The sequence below is a fragment of the Pleurodeles waltl genome, chromosome 7, assembly GCF_031143425.1.
Source record: "Pleurodeles waltl isolate 20211129_DDA chromosome 7, aPleWal1.hap1.20221129, whole genome shotgun sequence".
Classification (NCBI taxonomy): Eukaryota; Metazoa; Chordata; class Amphibia; order Caudata; family Salamandridae; genus Pleurodeles; species Pleurodeles waltl.
In genome coordinates this window covers 1,153,735,913-1,153,750,503 of record NC_090446.1, presented here as the reverse complement: position 1 = coordinate 1,153,750,503, position 14,591 = coordinate 1,153,735,913, and the positions used below count along the sequence as shown (strand labels likewise).

Genomic DNA, 14,591 nt, shown 5'->3' with positions numbered 1-14,591 from the left:
AAACGAAAGAGGATGAGACTAACCTTTCCCAAGAGAGTCTTCATTTTCTAAGTGGAAGAACCTGGAAAGGCCATCTGCATTGGCATGGGCAGTCCCAGGTCTGTGTTCCACTATAAAATCTATTCCCTGTAGGGAGATGGACCACCTCAACAGTTTTGGATTTTCACCTTTCATTTGCATCAGCCATTTGAGAGGTCTGTGGTCAGTTTGAACTAGGAAGTGAGTCCTAAAGAGGTATGGTCTCAGCTTCTTCAGGGACCAAACCACAGCAAAGGCCTCCCTCTCAATGGCACTCCAACGCTGCTCCATGGGGAGTAACCTCCTGCTAATGAAAGCAACAGGCTGGTCAAGGCCATCATCATTTGTTTGGGACAAAACTGCCCCTATCCCATGTTCAGAGGCATCTGTCTGCACAATGAACTGCTTAGAATAATCTGGAGCTTTTAGAACTGGTGCTGAGCACATTGCTTGTTTCAGGGTGTCAAAGGCCTGTTGGCATTCCACAGTCCAGTTCACTTTCTTGGGCATTTTCTTGGAGGTGAGTTCAGTGAGGGCTGTCACAATGGATCCATATCCCTTCACAAACCTCCTGTAATACCCAGTCAAGCCAAAGAATGCCCTGACTTGAGTCTGGGTTTTTGGAGCTACCCAGTCCAGAATAGTCTGGATCTTGGGTTGGAGTGGCTGAACTTGGCCTCCACCTACAAGGTGGCCCAAGTAAACCACAGTTCCCTGCCCTATCTGGCATTTGGATGCCTTGATAGAGAGGCCTGCAGATTGCAGAGCCTTCAAAACCTTCTTCAGGTGGACCAGGTGATCCTGCCAGGTGGAGCTAAAGACAGCAATATCATCAAGATAAGCTGTGCTAAAGGACTCCAAACCAGCAAGGACTTGATTCACCAACCTTTGGAAGGTGGCAGGGGCATTCTTTAAACCAAAGGGCATAACAGTAAACTGATAATGCCCATCAGGTGTGGAGAATGCTATTTTCTCTTTTGCTCCAGGTGCCATTTTTATTTGCCAGTACCCTGCTGTCAAGTCAAAGGTACTTAAGAATTTGGCAGCACCTAATTTGTCTATGAGCTCATCAGCTCTAGGAATTGGATGGGCGTCTGTCTTGGTGACAGAGTTGAGCCCTCTGTAGTCCACACAAAACCTCATTTCTTTCTTTCCATCTTTGGTGTGAGGTTTGGGGACTAAGACCACTGGGCTAGCCCAGGGGCTGTCAGAGCGCTCAATTACTCCCAATTCCAGCATCTTGTGGACTTCCACCTTGATGCTTTCCTTAACATGGTCAGACTGTCTAAAAATTTTGTTTTTCACAGGCATGCTGTCTCCTGTGTCCACATCATGGGTACACAGGTGTGTCTGACCAGGGGTTAGGGAGAAGAGTTCAGGAAACTGTTGTAGGACTCTCCTACAATCAGCTTGCTGTTGGCCAGAGAGGGTGTCTGAGTAGATCACTCCATCTACTGAGCCATCTTTTGGGTCTGATGACAGAAGATCAGGGAGAGGTTCACTCTCTGCCTCCTGATCCTCATCTGTTACAATCAACAGATTTACATCAGCCCTGTCATGGAAGAGCTTAAGGCGGTTCACATGGATCACCCTCTTGGGGCTCCTGCTTGTGCCCAGGTCCACCAGGTAGGTGACCTGACTCTTCCTTTCTAGCACTGGGTAAGGGCCACTCCATTTGTCCTGAAGTGCCCTGGGAGCCACAGGCTCCAGAACCCAGACTTTCTGCCCTGGTTGGAACTCAACCATTGCAGCCTTTTGGTCATACCAAAACTTCTGGAGCTGTTGGCTGGCCTCAAGGTTTTTGCTTGCCTTTTCCATGTACTCTGCCATTCTAGAGCGAAGGCCAAGTACATAGTCCACTATGTCCTGTTTAGGCTCATGAAGAGGTCTCTCCCAGCCTTCTTTAACAAGAGCAAGTGGTCCCCTTACAGGGTGACCAAACAGAAGTTCAAAGGGTGAGAATCCTACTCCCTTCTGTGGCACCTCTCTGTAAGCGAAAAGCAGACATGGCAAGAGGACATCCCATCTCCTTTTGAGCTTTTCTGGGAGCCCCATGATCATGCCTTTTAATGTCTTGTTGAATCTCTCAACTAAGCCATTAGTTTGTGGATGGTATGGTGTAGTGAATTTGCAAGTCACTCCACACTCATTCCACATGTGTTTTAGGTATGCTGACATGAAGTTGGTACCTCTGTCAGACACCACCTCCTTAGGGAAACCCACTCTGGTAAAGATACCAATGAGGGCCTTGGCTACTGCAGGGGCAGTAGTCGACCTAAGGGGAATAGCTTCAGGATACCTAGTAGCATGATCCACTACTACTAGGATATACATATTTCCTGAGGCTGTGGGAGGTTCTAGTGGACCAACGATGTCCACACCCACTCTTTCAAAGGGGACCCCCACCACTGGAAGTGGAATGAGGGGGGCCTTTGGATGGCTACCTGTCTTACCACTGGATTGACAGGTGGGGCAGGAGAGGCAAAACTCCTTAACCTTCTGGGACATATTGGGCCAGTAGAAGTGGTTGACTAACCTCTCCCACGTCTTGGTTTGTCCCAAATGCCCAGCAAGGGGAATATCATGGGCTAAGGTCAGAATAAACTCTCTGAACGACTGAGGCACTACCACTCTCCTAGTGGCACCAGGTTTGGGGTCTCTGGCCTCAGTGTACAGGAGTCCATCTTCCCAATAGACCCTATGTGTTCCATTTTTCTTGCCCTTGGACTCTTCAGCAGCTTGCTGCCTAAGGCCTTCAAGAGAGGGACAGGTTTCTTGTCCCTTACACAGCTCCTCCCTTGAGGGTCCCCCTGGGCCTAAGAGCTCAACCTGATAAGGTTCAAGCTCCAAAGGCTCAGTTCCCTCAGAGGGCAGAACTTCTTCTTGAGAAGAGAGGTTCTCTTTTTCTGACTGTGTTGCAGTTGGTTTCCCAACTGACTTTCCTTTTCTCTTGGTAGGCTGGGCCATTTTTCCAGACTCCAGCTCTACTTTTTCACCCTGTGCCTTGCACTGTGTTCTTGTTTTTACACACACCAGTTCAGGGATACCCAGCATGGCTGCATGGGTTTTTAGTTCTACCTCAGCCCAAGCTGAGGACTCCAGGTCATTTCCAAGCAGACAGTCTACTGGGATGTTTGAGGAGACCACCACCTGTTTCAGGCCATTGACCCCTCCCCATTCTAAAGTTACCATTGCCATGGGATGTGCTTTAGTCTGATTGTCAGCGTTGGTGACTGTATAGGTTTTTCCAGTCAGGTATTGGCCAGGGGAAACCAGTTTCTCTGTCACCATGGTGACACTGGCACCTGTATCCCTCAGGCCCTCTACACTTGTCCCATTAATAAAGAGCTGCTGCCTGTATTTTTGCATGTTAGGCGGCCAGGCAGCTAGTGTGGCTAAATCCACCCCACCCTCAGAGACTAGAGTAGCTTCAGTGTGGACCCTGATTTGCTCTGGGCACACTGTTGATCCCACTTGGAGACTAGCCATTCCAGTGTTACCTGGATTGGAGTTTGGAGTGGAACCTTTCTTGGGACAGGCCTTGTCTCCAGTTTGGTGTCCAGGCTGATTACAGCTACGACACCAGGCCTTTTTGGGATCAAAGTTTTTACCCTTGTACCCAGGATTGTTTTGTGAAGAGGCTCTGGGCCCACCCTCCTGTGCAGGTTTTTGGGGGCCTGTAGAAGACTCTTTACTATTTTTATTTTTGGTTGTCTCACCACCTTTCCCCTGGGGAGGTTTTGTGACCCCTTTCTTTTGGTCACCCCCTGTGGAAGTTTTGGACACCCTAGTCTTGACCCAATGGTCCGCCTTCTTTCCCAATTCTTGGGGAGAAATTGGTCCTAGGTCCACCAGATGCTGATGCAGTTTGTCATTGAAACAATTACTTAACAGGTGTTCTTTCACAAATAAATTGTACAGCCCATCATAATTACTTACACCACTGCCTTGAATCCAACCATCTAGTGTTTTCACTGAGTAGTCTACAAAGTCAACCCAGGTCTGGCTCGAGGATTTTTGAGCCCCCCTGAATCTAATCCCATACTCCTCAGTGGAGAATCCAAAGCCCTCAATCAGGGTACCCTTCATGAGGTCATAAGATTCTGCATCTTTTCCAGAGAGTGTGAGGAGTCTATCCCTACACTTTCCTGTGAACATTTCCCAAAGGAGAGCACCCCAGTGAGATTTGTTCACTTTTCTGGTTACACAAGCCCTCTCAAAAGCTGTGAACCATTTGGTGATGTCATCACCATCTTCATATTTAGTTACAATCCCTTTGGGGATTTTCAACATGTCAGGAGAATCTCTGACCCTAGTTATGTTGCTGCCACCATTGATGGGTCCTATGCCCATCTCTTGTCTTTCCCTTTCTATGGCTAGGATCTGTCTTTCCAAAGCCAATCTTCTGGCCATCCTGGCTAACTGGATGTCCTCTTCACTGGAGTTATCCTCAGTGATTTCAGAGTTGTTGGTCCCTCCTGTGAGGGAACCAGCATCTCTGACTATTATTTGTGGAGTCAGGGCTTGAGAAGCCCTGTTCTCCCTAAGTAGGACTGGTAGGGGGGAACTTTCCTCCAAGTCACTATCTTCATCCTCTGTGTTGCCATCCTCAGAGGGGTTGGCCTTTTCAAACTCTGCCAACAGCTCCTGGAGCTGTAGTTTGGAAGGTCTGGGGCCCATTACTATTTTCTTTATTTTACAGAGTGACCTTAGCTCCCTCATCTTAAGATGGAGGTAAGGTGTGGTGTCGAGTTCCACCACATTCATCTCTGCACTAGACATTATGTTTCTAAAAGTTGGAATACTTTTTAAGAATCTAAAACTAGTTCTAGGTTCTAATTCAAACTTTTACCAAACTTTTAAACTCTAAAAGAAATGCTAACAGGATCTAACACAAGGCCCTAGCAGGTCTTTTAAGAATTTAGAAAACTTTTCAAATTGCAAAAATCAATTTCTAATGACAATTTTGGAATTTGTCGTGTGATCAGGTATTGGCTGAGTAGTCCAGCAAATGCAAAGTCTTGTACCCCACCGCTGATCCACCAATGTAGGAAGTTGGCTCTGTATGTGCTATTTCAAAGGAAGGAATAGCATGCACAGAGTCCAAGGGTTCCCCTTAGAGGTAAAATAGTGGTAAAAATAGATAATACTAATGCTCTATTTTGTGGTAGTGTGGTCGAGCAGTAGGCTTATCCAAGGAGTAGTGTTAAGCATTTGTTGTACATACACATAGACAATAAATGAGGTACACACACTCAGAGACAAATCCAGCCAATAGGTTTTGTATAGAAAAATATATTTTCTTAGTTTATTTTAAGAACCACAGGTTCAAATTTAACATGTAATATCTTGTTTGAAAGGTATTGCAGGTAAGTACATTAGGAACTTTGAATCATTTCAATTGCATGTATACTTTTCAAGTTATTCACAAATAGCTATTTTAAAAGTGGACACAGTGCAATTTTCACAGTTCCTGGGGGAGGTAAGTTTTTGTTAGTTTTACCAGGTAAGTAAGACACTTAGAGGGTTCAGTTCTTGGTCCAAGTTAGCCCACCGTTGGGGGTTCAGAGCAACCCCAAAGTTACCACACCAGCAGCTCAGGGCCGGTCAGGTGCAGAGTTCAAAGTGGTGCCCAAAACGCATAGGCTTCAATGGAGAGAAGGGGGTGCCCCGGTTCCAGTCTGCCAGCAGGTAAGTACCCGCGTCTTCGGAGGGCAGACCAGGGGGGTTTTGTAGGGCACCGGGGGGGACACAAGCCCACACAGAAATTTCACCCTCAGCGGCGCGGGGGCGGCCGGGTGCAGTGTTAGAACAAGCGTCGGGTTTGCAATGGAAGTCAATGAGAGATCAAGGGATCTCTTCAGCGCTGCAGGCAGGCAAGGGGGGGCTTCCTCGGGGAAACCTCCACTTGGGCAAGGGAGAGGGACTCCTGGGGGTCACTTCTGCAGTGAAAGTCCGGTCCTTTAGGTCCTGGGGGCTGCGGGTGCAGGGTCTTTTCCAGGCGTCGGGACTTAGGTTTCAGAGAGTCGCGGTCAGGGGAAGCCTCGGGATTCCCTCTGCAGGCGGCGCTGTGGGGGCTCAGGGGGGGACAGGTTTTGGTACTCACAGTCGTAGAGTAGTCCGGGGGTCCTCCCTGAGGTGTTGGTTCTCCACCAGCCGAGTCGGGGTCGCCGGGTGCAGTGTTGCAAGTCTCACGCTTCTTGCGGGGAGATTGCAGGGTTCTTTAAAGCTGCTCCTTTGGATAAAGTTGCAGTCTTTTTGGAGCAGGTCCGCTGTCCTCGGGAGTTTCTTGTCGTCGTCGAAGCAGGGCAGTCCTCAGAGGATTCAGAGGTCGCTGGTCCCTTTGGAAGGCGTCGCTGGAGCAGAGTTCTTTGGAAGGCAGGAGACAGGCCGGTGAGTTTCTGGAGCCAAGGCAGTTGTTGTCTTCTGGTCTTCCTCTGCAGGGGTTTTCAGCTAGGCAGTCTTCTTGTAGTTGCAGGAATCTAGTTTCTAGGTTCAGGGAGAGCCCTTAAATACTAAATTTAAGGGCGTGTTTAGGTCTGGGGTGTTAGTAGCCAATGGCTACTAGCCCTGAGGGTGAGTACCCCCTCTTTGTGCCTCCTCCCAAGGGGAGGGGGTCACATCCCTAATCCTATTGGGGGAATCCTCCATCTGCAAGATGGAGGATTTCTAAAAGTTAGAGTCGCCTCAGCTCAGGACACCTTAGGGGCTGTCCTGACTGGCCAGTGACTCCTCCTTGTTATTCTCATTATTTTCTCCGGCCTTGCTGCCAAAAGTGGGGGCCGGGGCCGGAGGGGGCGGGCAACTCCACTAGCTGGAGTGTCCTGCGGTGCTGTGACAAAGGGGTGAGCCTTTGAGGCTCACCGCCAGGTGTTACAGCTCCTGCCTGGGGGAGGTGTTAGCATCTCCACCCAGTGCAGGCTTTGTTACTGGCCTCAGAGTGACAAAGGCACTCTCCCCATGAGGCCAGCAACATGTCTCTAGTGTGGCAGGCTGCTGGAACCAGTCAGCCTACACAGATAGTCGGTTAAGTTTCAGGGGGCACCTCTAAGGTGCCCTCTGGGGTGTATTTTACAATAAAATGTACACTGGCATCAGTGTGCATTTATTGTGCTGAGAAGTTTGATACCAAACTTCCCAGTTTTCAGTGTAGCCATTATGGTGCTGTGGAGTTCGTGTAAAGCAGACTCCCAGACCATATACTCTTATGGCTACCCTGCACTTACAATGTCTAAGGTTTTGCTTAGACACTGTAGGGGCACAGTGCTCATGCACTGGTACCCTCACCTATGGTATAGTGCACCCTGCCTTAGGGCTGTAAGGCCTGCTAGAGGGGTGTCTTACCTATACTGCATAGGCAGTGAGAGGCTGGCATGGCACCCTGAGGGGAGTGCCATGTCGACTTACTCATTTTGTTCTCACCAGCACACACAAGCTGGTAAGCAGTGTGTCTGTGCTGAGTGAGGGGTCTCTAGGGTGGCATAATACATGCTGCAGCCCTTAGGGACCTTCCCTGGCATCAGGGCCCTTGGTACCAGAGGTACCAGTTACAAGGGACTTATCTGGATGCCAGGGTGTGCCAATTGTGGAATCAAAAGTACAGGTTAGGGAAAGAACACTGGTGCTGGGGCCTGGTTAGCAGGCCTCAGCACACTTTCAATTCAAAACATAGCATCAGCAAAGGCAAAAAGTCAGGGGGTAACCATGCCAAGGAGGCATTTCCTTACACTCGCCATCTGGTGTTGGGTCGGAGTGTTACAAGTTGTTTTTCTTCGAAGAAGTCTTTCGAGTCACGGGACCGAGTGACTCCTCCTTCTGTCTCCATTGCGCATGGGTGTCGACTCCATCTTCGATTGTTTTCCCCGCAGAGGGTGAGGTAGGAGTTGTATTGTAGTAATAGTGCCCATGCAATGGAGTGACTAAGTATGTACCTATTTAAGGCTAAAATAATATATATATAAATATACAAAGTTGAAGCTAACTTCCTAATTGCTACAGGCTCCCGGGGAGGTGGGTGGGCACATGTGAATCTCCAGCGACTGATGCCACGAACAGATGTACACTGGGTAAGTGACATTTTCAGTTCGATGGCATCTGTCGCTGTAGATACACATGTTCTGCATAGACTAGTAAGCAGTTATCTCCCCAAAAGCGGTGGTTCAGCCTGTAGGAATGGAAGTGGTTTGAAATAACGTTCTTAACACGGCTTGACCTACTGTGGCTTGCTGTGCGGATAGCACGTCTATACAGTAGTGCTTGGTGAACGTGTGTGGCGTAGACCATGTGGCTGCCTTACATATTTCTTGCATTGGGATGTTTCCTAGAAAGGCCATGGTAGCACCTTTTTTTCTGGTTGAGTGTGCCCTTGGTGTAATGGGCAGTTGTCGTTTTGCTTTAAGGTAGCAGATTTGGATGCATTTAACTATCCATCTGGCTATACCTTGTTTTGATATTGGGTTTCCTGCATGAGGTTTTTGGAATGCAATAAATAGTTGTTTAGTCTTTGATGTTTTTTGTTCTGTCAATGTAGTACATTAATGCTCTTTTGACATCTAATGTATGTAGTGCCCTCTCAGCTACGGAATCTGGCTGTGGGAAGAACACTGGTAGTTCCACTGTTTGATTTAGGTGGAACGGTGAAATAACCTTTGGTAAAAATTTAGGATTAGTCCTTAGGACGACTTTATTTTTGTGTAGTTGTATAAAAGGTTCTTGTATTGTAAACGCCTGAATTTCGCTTACTCTTCTTAGAGATGTAATGGCGATGAGAAATGCAACCTTCCAGGTGAGGAACTATATTTCGCAAGAGTGCATGGGTTCAAAAGGTGGACCCATGAGTCTTGTTAAGACAACATTTAAGTTCCATGAAGGAACAGGTGGTGTTCTTGGTGGTATAATTCTTTTAAGCCCTTCCATGAATGCTTTAATGACTGGTATCCTATATAGGGAAGTTGAATAGGTAGTCTGCAGGTATGCAGATATTGCCGCAAGGTGTATTTTAATGGAAGAGAAGGCTAGGCTAGATTTCTGTAAGTGAAGCAAGTAACTTACTACATCCTTTGGAGTTGCGTGTATAGGTAGGATCTGATTATGATGGCAGTAACAGACAAACCTCTTCCATTTACTTGCATAGCAGTGCCTAGTGGACGGCCTTCTGGCTTGCTTTATGACTTCCATACATTCTTGGGTAAGTTGTAAGTGTCCGAATTCTAGGATTTCAGGAGCTAGATTGCTAGATTCAGCGATGCTGGATCTGGATGTCTGATCTGTCGGTTGTGTTGTGTTAACAGATCCGGCCTGTTGGGCAATTTGATGTGGGGTACTACTGATAGGTCTAGCAGTGTTGTGTACCAGGGTTGCCTTGCCCAAGTTGGTGCTATTAAAATGAGTTTGAGTTTGTTTTGACTCAATTTGTTTACCAGATAAGGAAGGAGAGGGAGAGGAGGAAAAGCGTAGGCAAATATCCCTGACCAGTTCATCCATAGGGCATTGCCTTGGGACTGCCTGTGTGGGTATCTGGATGCGAAGTTTTGGCATTTTGCGTTCTCTCTTGTTGCAAACAAGTCTATTTGAGGTGTTCCCCAGAGTCTGAAGTAAGTGTTTAGAACTTGGGGGTGAATTTCCCATTCGTGGACTTGTTGGTGATCGAGAGAGATTGTCTGCAAGTTGATTCTGGATCCCTGGAATGAACTGCGCTATTAGGCGAATGTGGTTGTGAATTGCCCATCGCCATATTTTCTGTGCTAGAAGACTCAACTGCGTGGAGTGTGTGCCCCCCTGTTTGTTTAGATAATACATAGTTGTCATGTTGTCTGTTTTGACAAGAATGTATTTGTGAGTTATAATTGGTTGGAAAGCCCGCAATGCGTGAAAAACTGCTAGCATTTCTAGGTGATTTATGTGCAGTTTTGTTTGATGTACGTTCCATTGTCCTTGTATGCTGTGTTGATCGAGGTGTGCTCCCCACCCTGTCATGGAAGCATCTGTTGTTATTACGTATTGTGGCACTGGGTCTTGGAATGGCCGCCCTTTGTTTAAATTTATACTGTTCCACCATAGAAGCGAGAGGTAAGTTTGGCGGTCTATCAACACCAGATCTAGAAGGTGACCCTGTGCTTGTGACCATTGTGATGCTAGGCACTGTTGTAAGGGCCTCATGTGTAGTCTTGCGTTCGGGACAATGGCTATGCATGAAGACATCATGCCTAGGAGTTGTAATATCATCTTTGCTTGTATTGATTGCGTTGGATACATGCGTTGTATGATCTTGTTGAAATTTTGAATTCTTTGTGGACTTGGAGTGGCTACTCCTTTTGTTGTGTCTATTATGGCTCCCAGGTATTGTTGTACTTTGCACGGCAAAATGTTGGATTTTGCAAAGTTGACGGTGAAACCTAGTTTGTAGAGGGTTTGTATGATTTGATTTGTGTGTTGTAAGCACTTTGTTAGTGAATTGGTTTTGATTAGCCAATCGTCTAGATACGGGAATACATGTATTTGCTGCCTTCTGATGTGTGCAGCCACTACTGCTAGACATTTTGTAAAGACTCTTGGTGCGGTTGTTAAACCAAAAGGCAATACTTTGAATTGGTAATGTATTCCTTTGAATACGAACCGTAGGTATTTTCTGTGAGATGGATGTATTGGTATATGGAAATACGCGTCCTTGAGGTCTAAGGTTGTCATGTAGTCCTGTAGTTTTAGCAATGGTAACACCTCTTGTAGCGTGACCATGTGAAAGTGGTCTGATTTGATGTAGGTGTTTAGTATTCTGAGGTCTAGGATTGGTCTCAGTGTTTTGTCCTTTTTTGGTATTAAGAAGTACAGTGAATAGACTCCTGTGTTTGTTTGTGTGATTGGTACTAATTCGATTGCATTCTTTATCAATTGTGCTTGAACTTCTATTTCCAGAAGGTCGGAATGTTGTTTTGACAATTTCTGTGCTTTTGGTGGTATGTTTGGAGGGAATTGTAGGAATTCTATGCAATAACCATGTTGGATAATTGCTAAGACCCAAGTGTCTGTAGTTATTTCCTCCCATGCTTTGTAATAATGACCTATTCTTCCCCCCACTGGTGTTGTGTGGAGGGGGTGAGTGACATCTGAGTCACTGCTTGGTTGTAGGGGTTTTGGGGCTTTGAAATTTCCCTCTATTCCTAGGGAATTGCCCTCCTCTGTATTGGCCCCGAAAGCCTCCCCTGTACTGTCCCTGGTAGCTGGACGGTGTTGCCTGCGAGGTGCTGGCTTGTGTGGCCTGACCCCAAAACCCCCCTCGAAAGGGTGTCTTGCGGAAGGTGCTGTAGGTTCCTCTGCTCTGCGGGGAGTAGAGTGCGCCCATGGCTTTAGCAGGGTCAGTGTCTTTTTTAAGTTTTTCGATTGCCGTGTCCACTTCTGGTCCGAACAGTTGTTTTTCGTTGAATGGCATATTGAGCACTGCCTGCTGTATCTCTGGTTTGAACCCAGACGTTCTTAGCCATGCGTGCCTTCTAATGGTCACAGATGTATTAATTGTTCTTGCAGCTGTGTCTGCTGCGTCCATAGTAGATCGTATCTGGTTATTAGATATGTTCTGTCCTTCCTCAACCACCTGCTTTGCCCTTTTTTGAAGTTCCTTGGGTAGATGCTCGATGAGGTGTTGCATCTCATCCCAATGGGCTCTGTCATAGCGCGCAAGTAGTGCTTGAGAGTTAGCGATGCGCCACTGGTTTGCAGCTTGTACTGCAACTCTTTTCCCAGCTGCATCAAACTTGCGGCTCTCTTTATCTGGGGGTGGTGCGTCCCCAGATGTGTGGGAGTTGGCTCTCTTCCGAGCTGCTCCCACTACGACGGAATCTGGTGGCAGCTGTGTGGTGATGAAAACAGGGTCTGTAGGAGGTGCTTTATATTTCTTGTCCACCCTTGGCGTTATTGCCCTACTTTTGACCGGCTCCTTGAAGATTTCCTTTGCGTGCCGAAGCATACCTGGCAGCATAGGCAGGCTTTGGTAGGAGCTGTGGGTGGAGGAGAGGGTGTTGAATAAAAAGTCATCCTCGACTTGTTCTGAGTGGAGGTTTACGTTGTGGAATTGTGCTGCTCTAGCCACCACTTGAGAATATGCTGTGCTGTCTTCAGGTGGTGAGGGCTTTGTTGGATATGCCTCCGGACTGTTGTCCGACACTGGGGCGTCATATAAGTCCCAAGCGTCTTGATCCTGGTCACCTTGGCTCATGGTGGTGTGAGCCGGGGAATGTGATGGAGTTTGCGCTGGTGAGACGTTAAGTACAGGTGGAGGAGAGGGTGGCGGAGTCACCTTTTTCACCATTTTTGTTTGTGGCGCCTGTTCTGTTTGAAACTCCAGTCTCCTTTTCCTCCTAATAGGGGAAGGGTGCTTATTCTTCCTGTTCCCTGCTGTATGAAAATACGTTTTTGCGTATGGTCCACTTCGGTGGATTGCAGCTCTTCCTCAAACCTATGCTTTCGCATCTGAGAGGACAGTGATTTATACAGAGGAGCAGAGCCTGGACCTGGGTCGGTTACGGGTTGTTTCGGCACCGAAACCCTGCCTGTATCTTTTTTCGGCTCCGAGGTGGCTTTTTTCTTTTTTGGAGTCGAAACCTCTCGGCGTCGATCTTCGTCGGTGCCGCTGTCTCGGCGTCGAGCCGTTTCTACACCGCTATCTCGGTGTCGTTGCTTCTCTCCAGCACTTTCTCGATCCCGAGAAGGCTGCGTGCCGGTGTCTCGACCGGAGTCGGACGATCTCGGCACGGTTTTGGCCTTTTTCGGTGCCGATGGTCGGTCACCGAACTTATGGGTGGAGCCATGGCCTGGTGGCAGTGGCGTCCCCTGGGCCTTGTCACTCTTTTTATGTGTTGTTTTCGACGTCTTACTCACGGTTCTTTGATCGTCGAATTCCTCGGAGTCCGATTCGTGGATCGAAAAGGTTTCTTCTTCCTCTTGTTCCTCGAACTCTCGGTGCGCTGTCGGCGTGGACGCCATCTGAAGTCTCCTGGCTCGACGGTCACGGAGTGTCTTTCGGGACCGGAACGCGCGACAGGCTTCGCAAGTCTCTTCACTGTGCTCAGGTGACAGGCACAGGTTACAGACCAAATGTTGGGCTGTATACGGGTATTTGTTGTGGCATTTGGGACAAAAACGGAACGGGGTCCGTTCCATCGGCGGTGTTGGACACGCGGTCGGGCCGACCAGGCCCCGACGGGGGCTCGAAAACTACCCCGAAGGGCACCGGAGCGCGTCGATCTTCGATGCGGTGTTTAATCTGACTACGCCGATCCCGAACGCAACAATACCGACGAAAATCTTCCGAAATCTACTAACTTTCCGTTCCGAAACTCGGAGCAACAGGAACACGTCCGAACCCGATGGCGGAAAGAAAACAATCGAAGATGGAGTCGACGCCCATGCGCAATGGAGACAGAAGGAGGAGTCACTCGGTCCCGTGACTCGAAAGACTTCTTCGAAGAAAAACAACTTGTAACACTCCGACCCAACACCAGATGGCGAGCTATGCAGAACATGTGTATCTACAGCGACAGATGCTATCGAATCTGATGTTTTTCCTCCTAGACAGCACGTGAAGTAATACACTCTACTTGGCATACCAGGAGTATGTTGCATTGCAGGGGCCATTGGTTCTTAATGAAAGTCATGATTTCCCACCAAAATTAGATTAATCTACATTTAAAATTTACTAATCCTCAGACAACGTCTGTACAAAAAGGGTAGGGGGATTAAGAAAAGTTAAGGATGAAAAGAAAGAGTAAATGTAAGTGGAGAAAACACAAGGAGGAGCTAGGTAGAGAAGTTTATAAGACGAAGAATGAAAAAGAAAATGTAAGTGTGAAGAAAGTAAAGGGAGAAAAATTAGAATGGGCTATTGAAATATAAAAAAACGTTGGTAAAGAGGAAATGTTAGTGGGGATGGGTGTTTATAGTTATAGCAGAGAAAGAAGCAAAAACTAAAATATAGACCAGAATAACAGAAAAAGAATAGTTTTAAAAACAGTCTGGGCAGCAATAAATTGTACCTGAACGAACTTGAAAACAGCAAACGCCGGAGCACTTTCCTCAGAATACAGGAACCCTAAAATGCTGAGTAGCTGGGTATTGAAGCAGCTGTCTCCAAGACCCAACAGGAAGCTGCAGAACAGGGCAAGGGATATGCTGCACGGGGAAGGAGAAAAGGCATATCAGCAACATTCCTCAGGTAAACACTGTACATAGAAAGAGAGAAAAAGGTCATGGTACTGGTAACAAGCCCAGTTTAGCACTGTAAGTGAACAACCATGAGGTAGGCCTCCAGGGCAAAACATTAAAGATGCTCACTTTGCCCGTAAGTGTGTGCATGTAGCACTCTTGCAACTTTCACCATTTACAAGTGCAACGTTACATAAAAGTACAGAGCAGCAGCATTATTCACATTTGGGAGCAGCATCTACTCTCCAGAATTGCTCCCCATTCGCATCACGGTTCGTATTTATGCATACCATAAAATACAGCGCATGTTTTACTGAACAGTGTTAGAATCTTCATAGAAACCCAAGTATATTTGGAATATCCCTGGCATCAAGGAGTTG

The 14,591-nt window shown here is 47.4% G+C and overlaps 1 protein-coding gene across 1 annotated transcript in view; it reads right to left on the bottom strand.

Annotated features, from left to right (window-relative positions):
- The window catches only part of MFSD11 (major facilitator superfamily domain containing 11), a 253,913-nt gene that overhangs the window by 43,926 nt on the left and 195,396 nt on the right, over positions 1-14,591 (bottom strand). Inside the window, exon 13 of the mRNA XM_069200245.1 lies at positions 14,043-14,178. Within this exon, the coding sequence (XP_069056346.1) occupies positions 14,043-14,178 (136 nt within the window). The remainder of the gene's footprint in view (positions 1-14,042; positions 14,179-14,591) is intronic.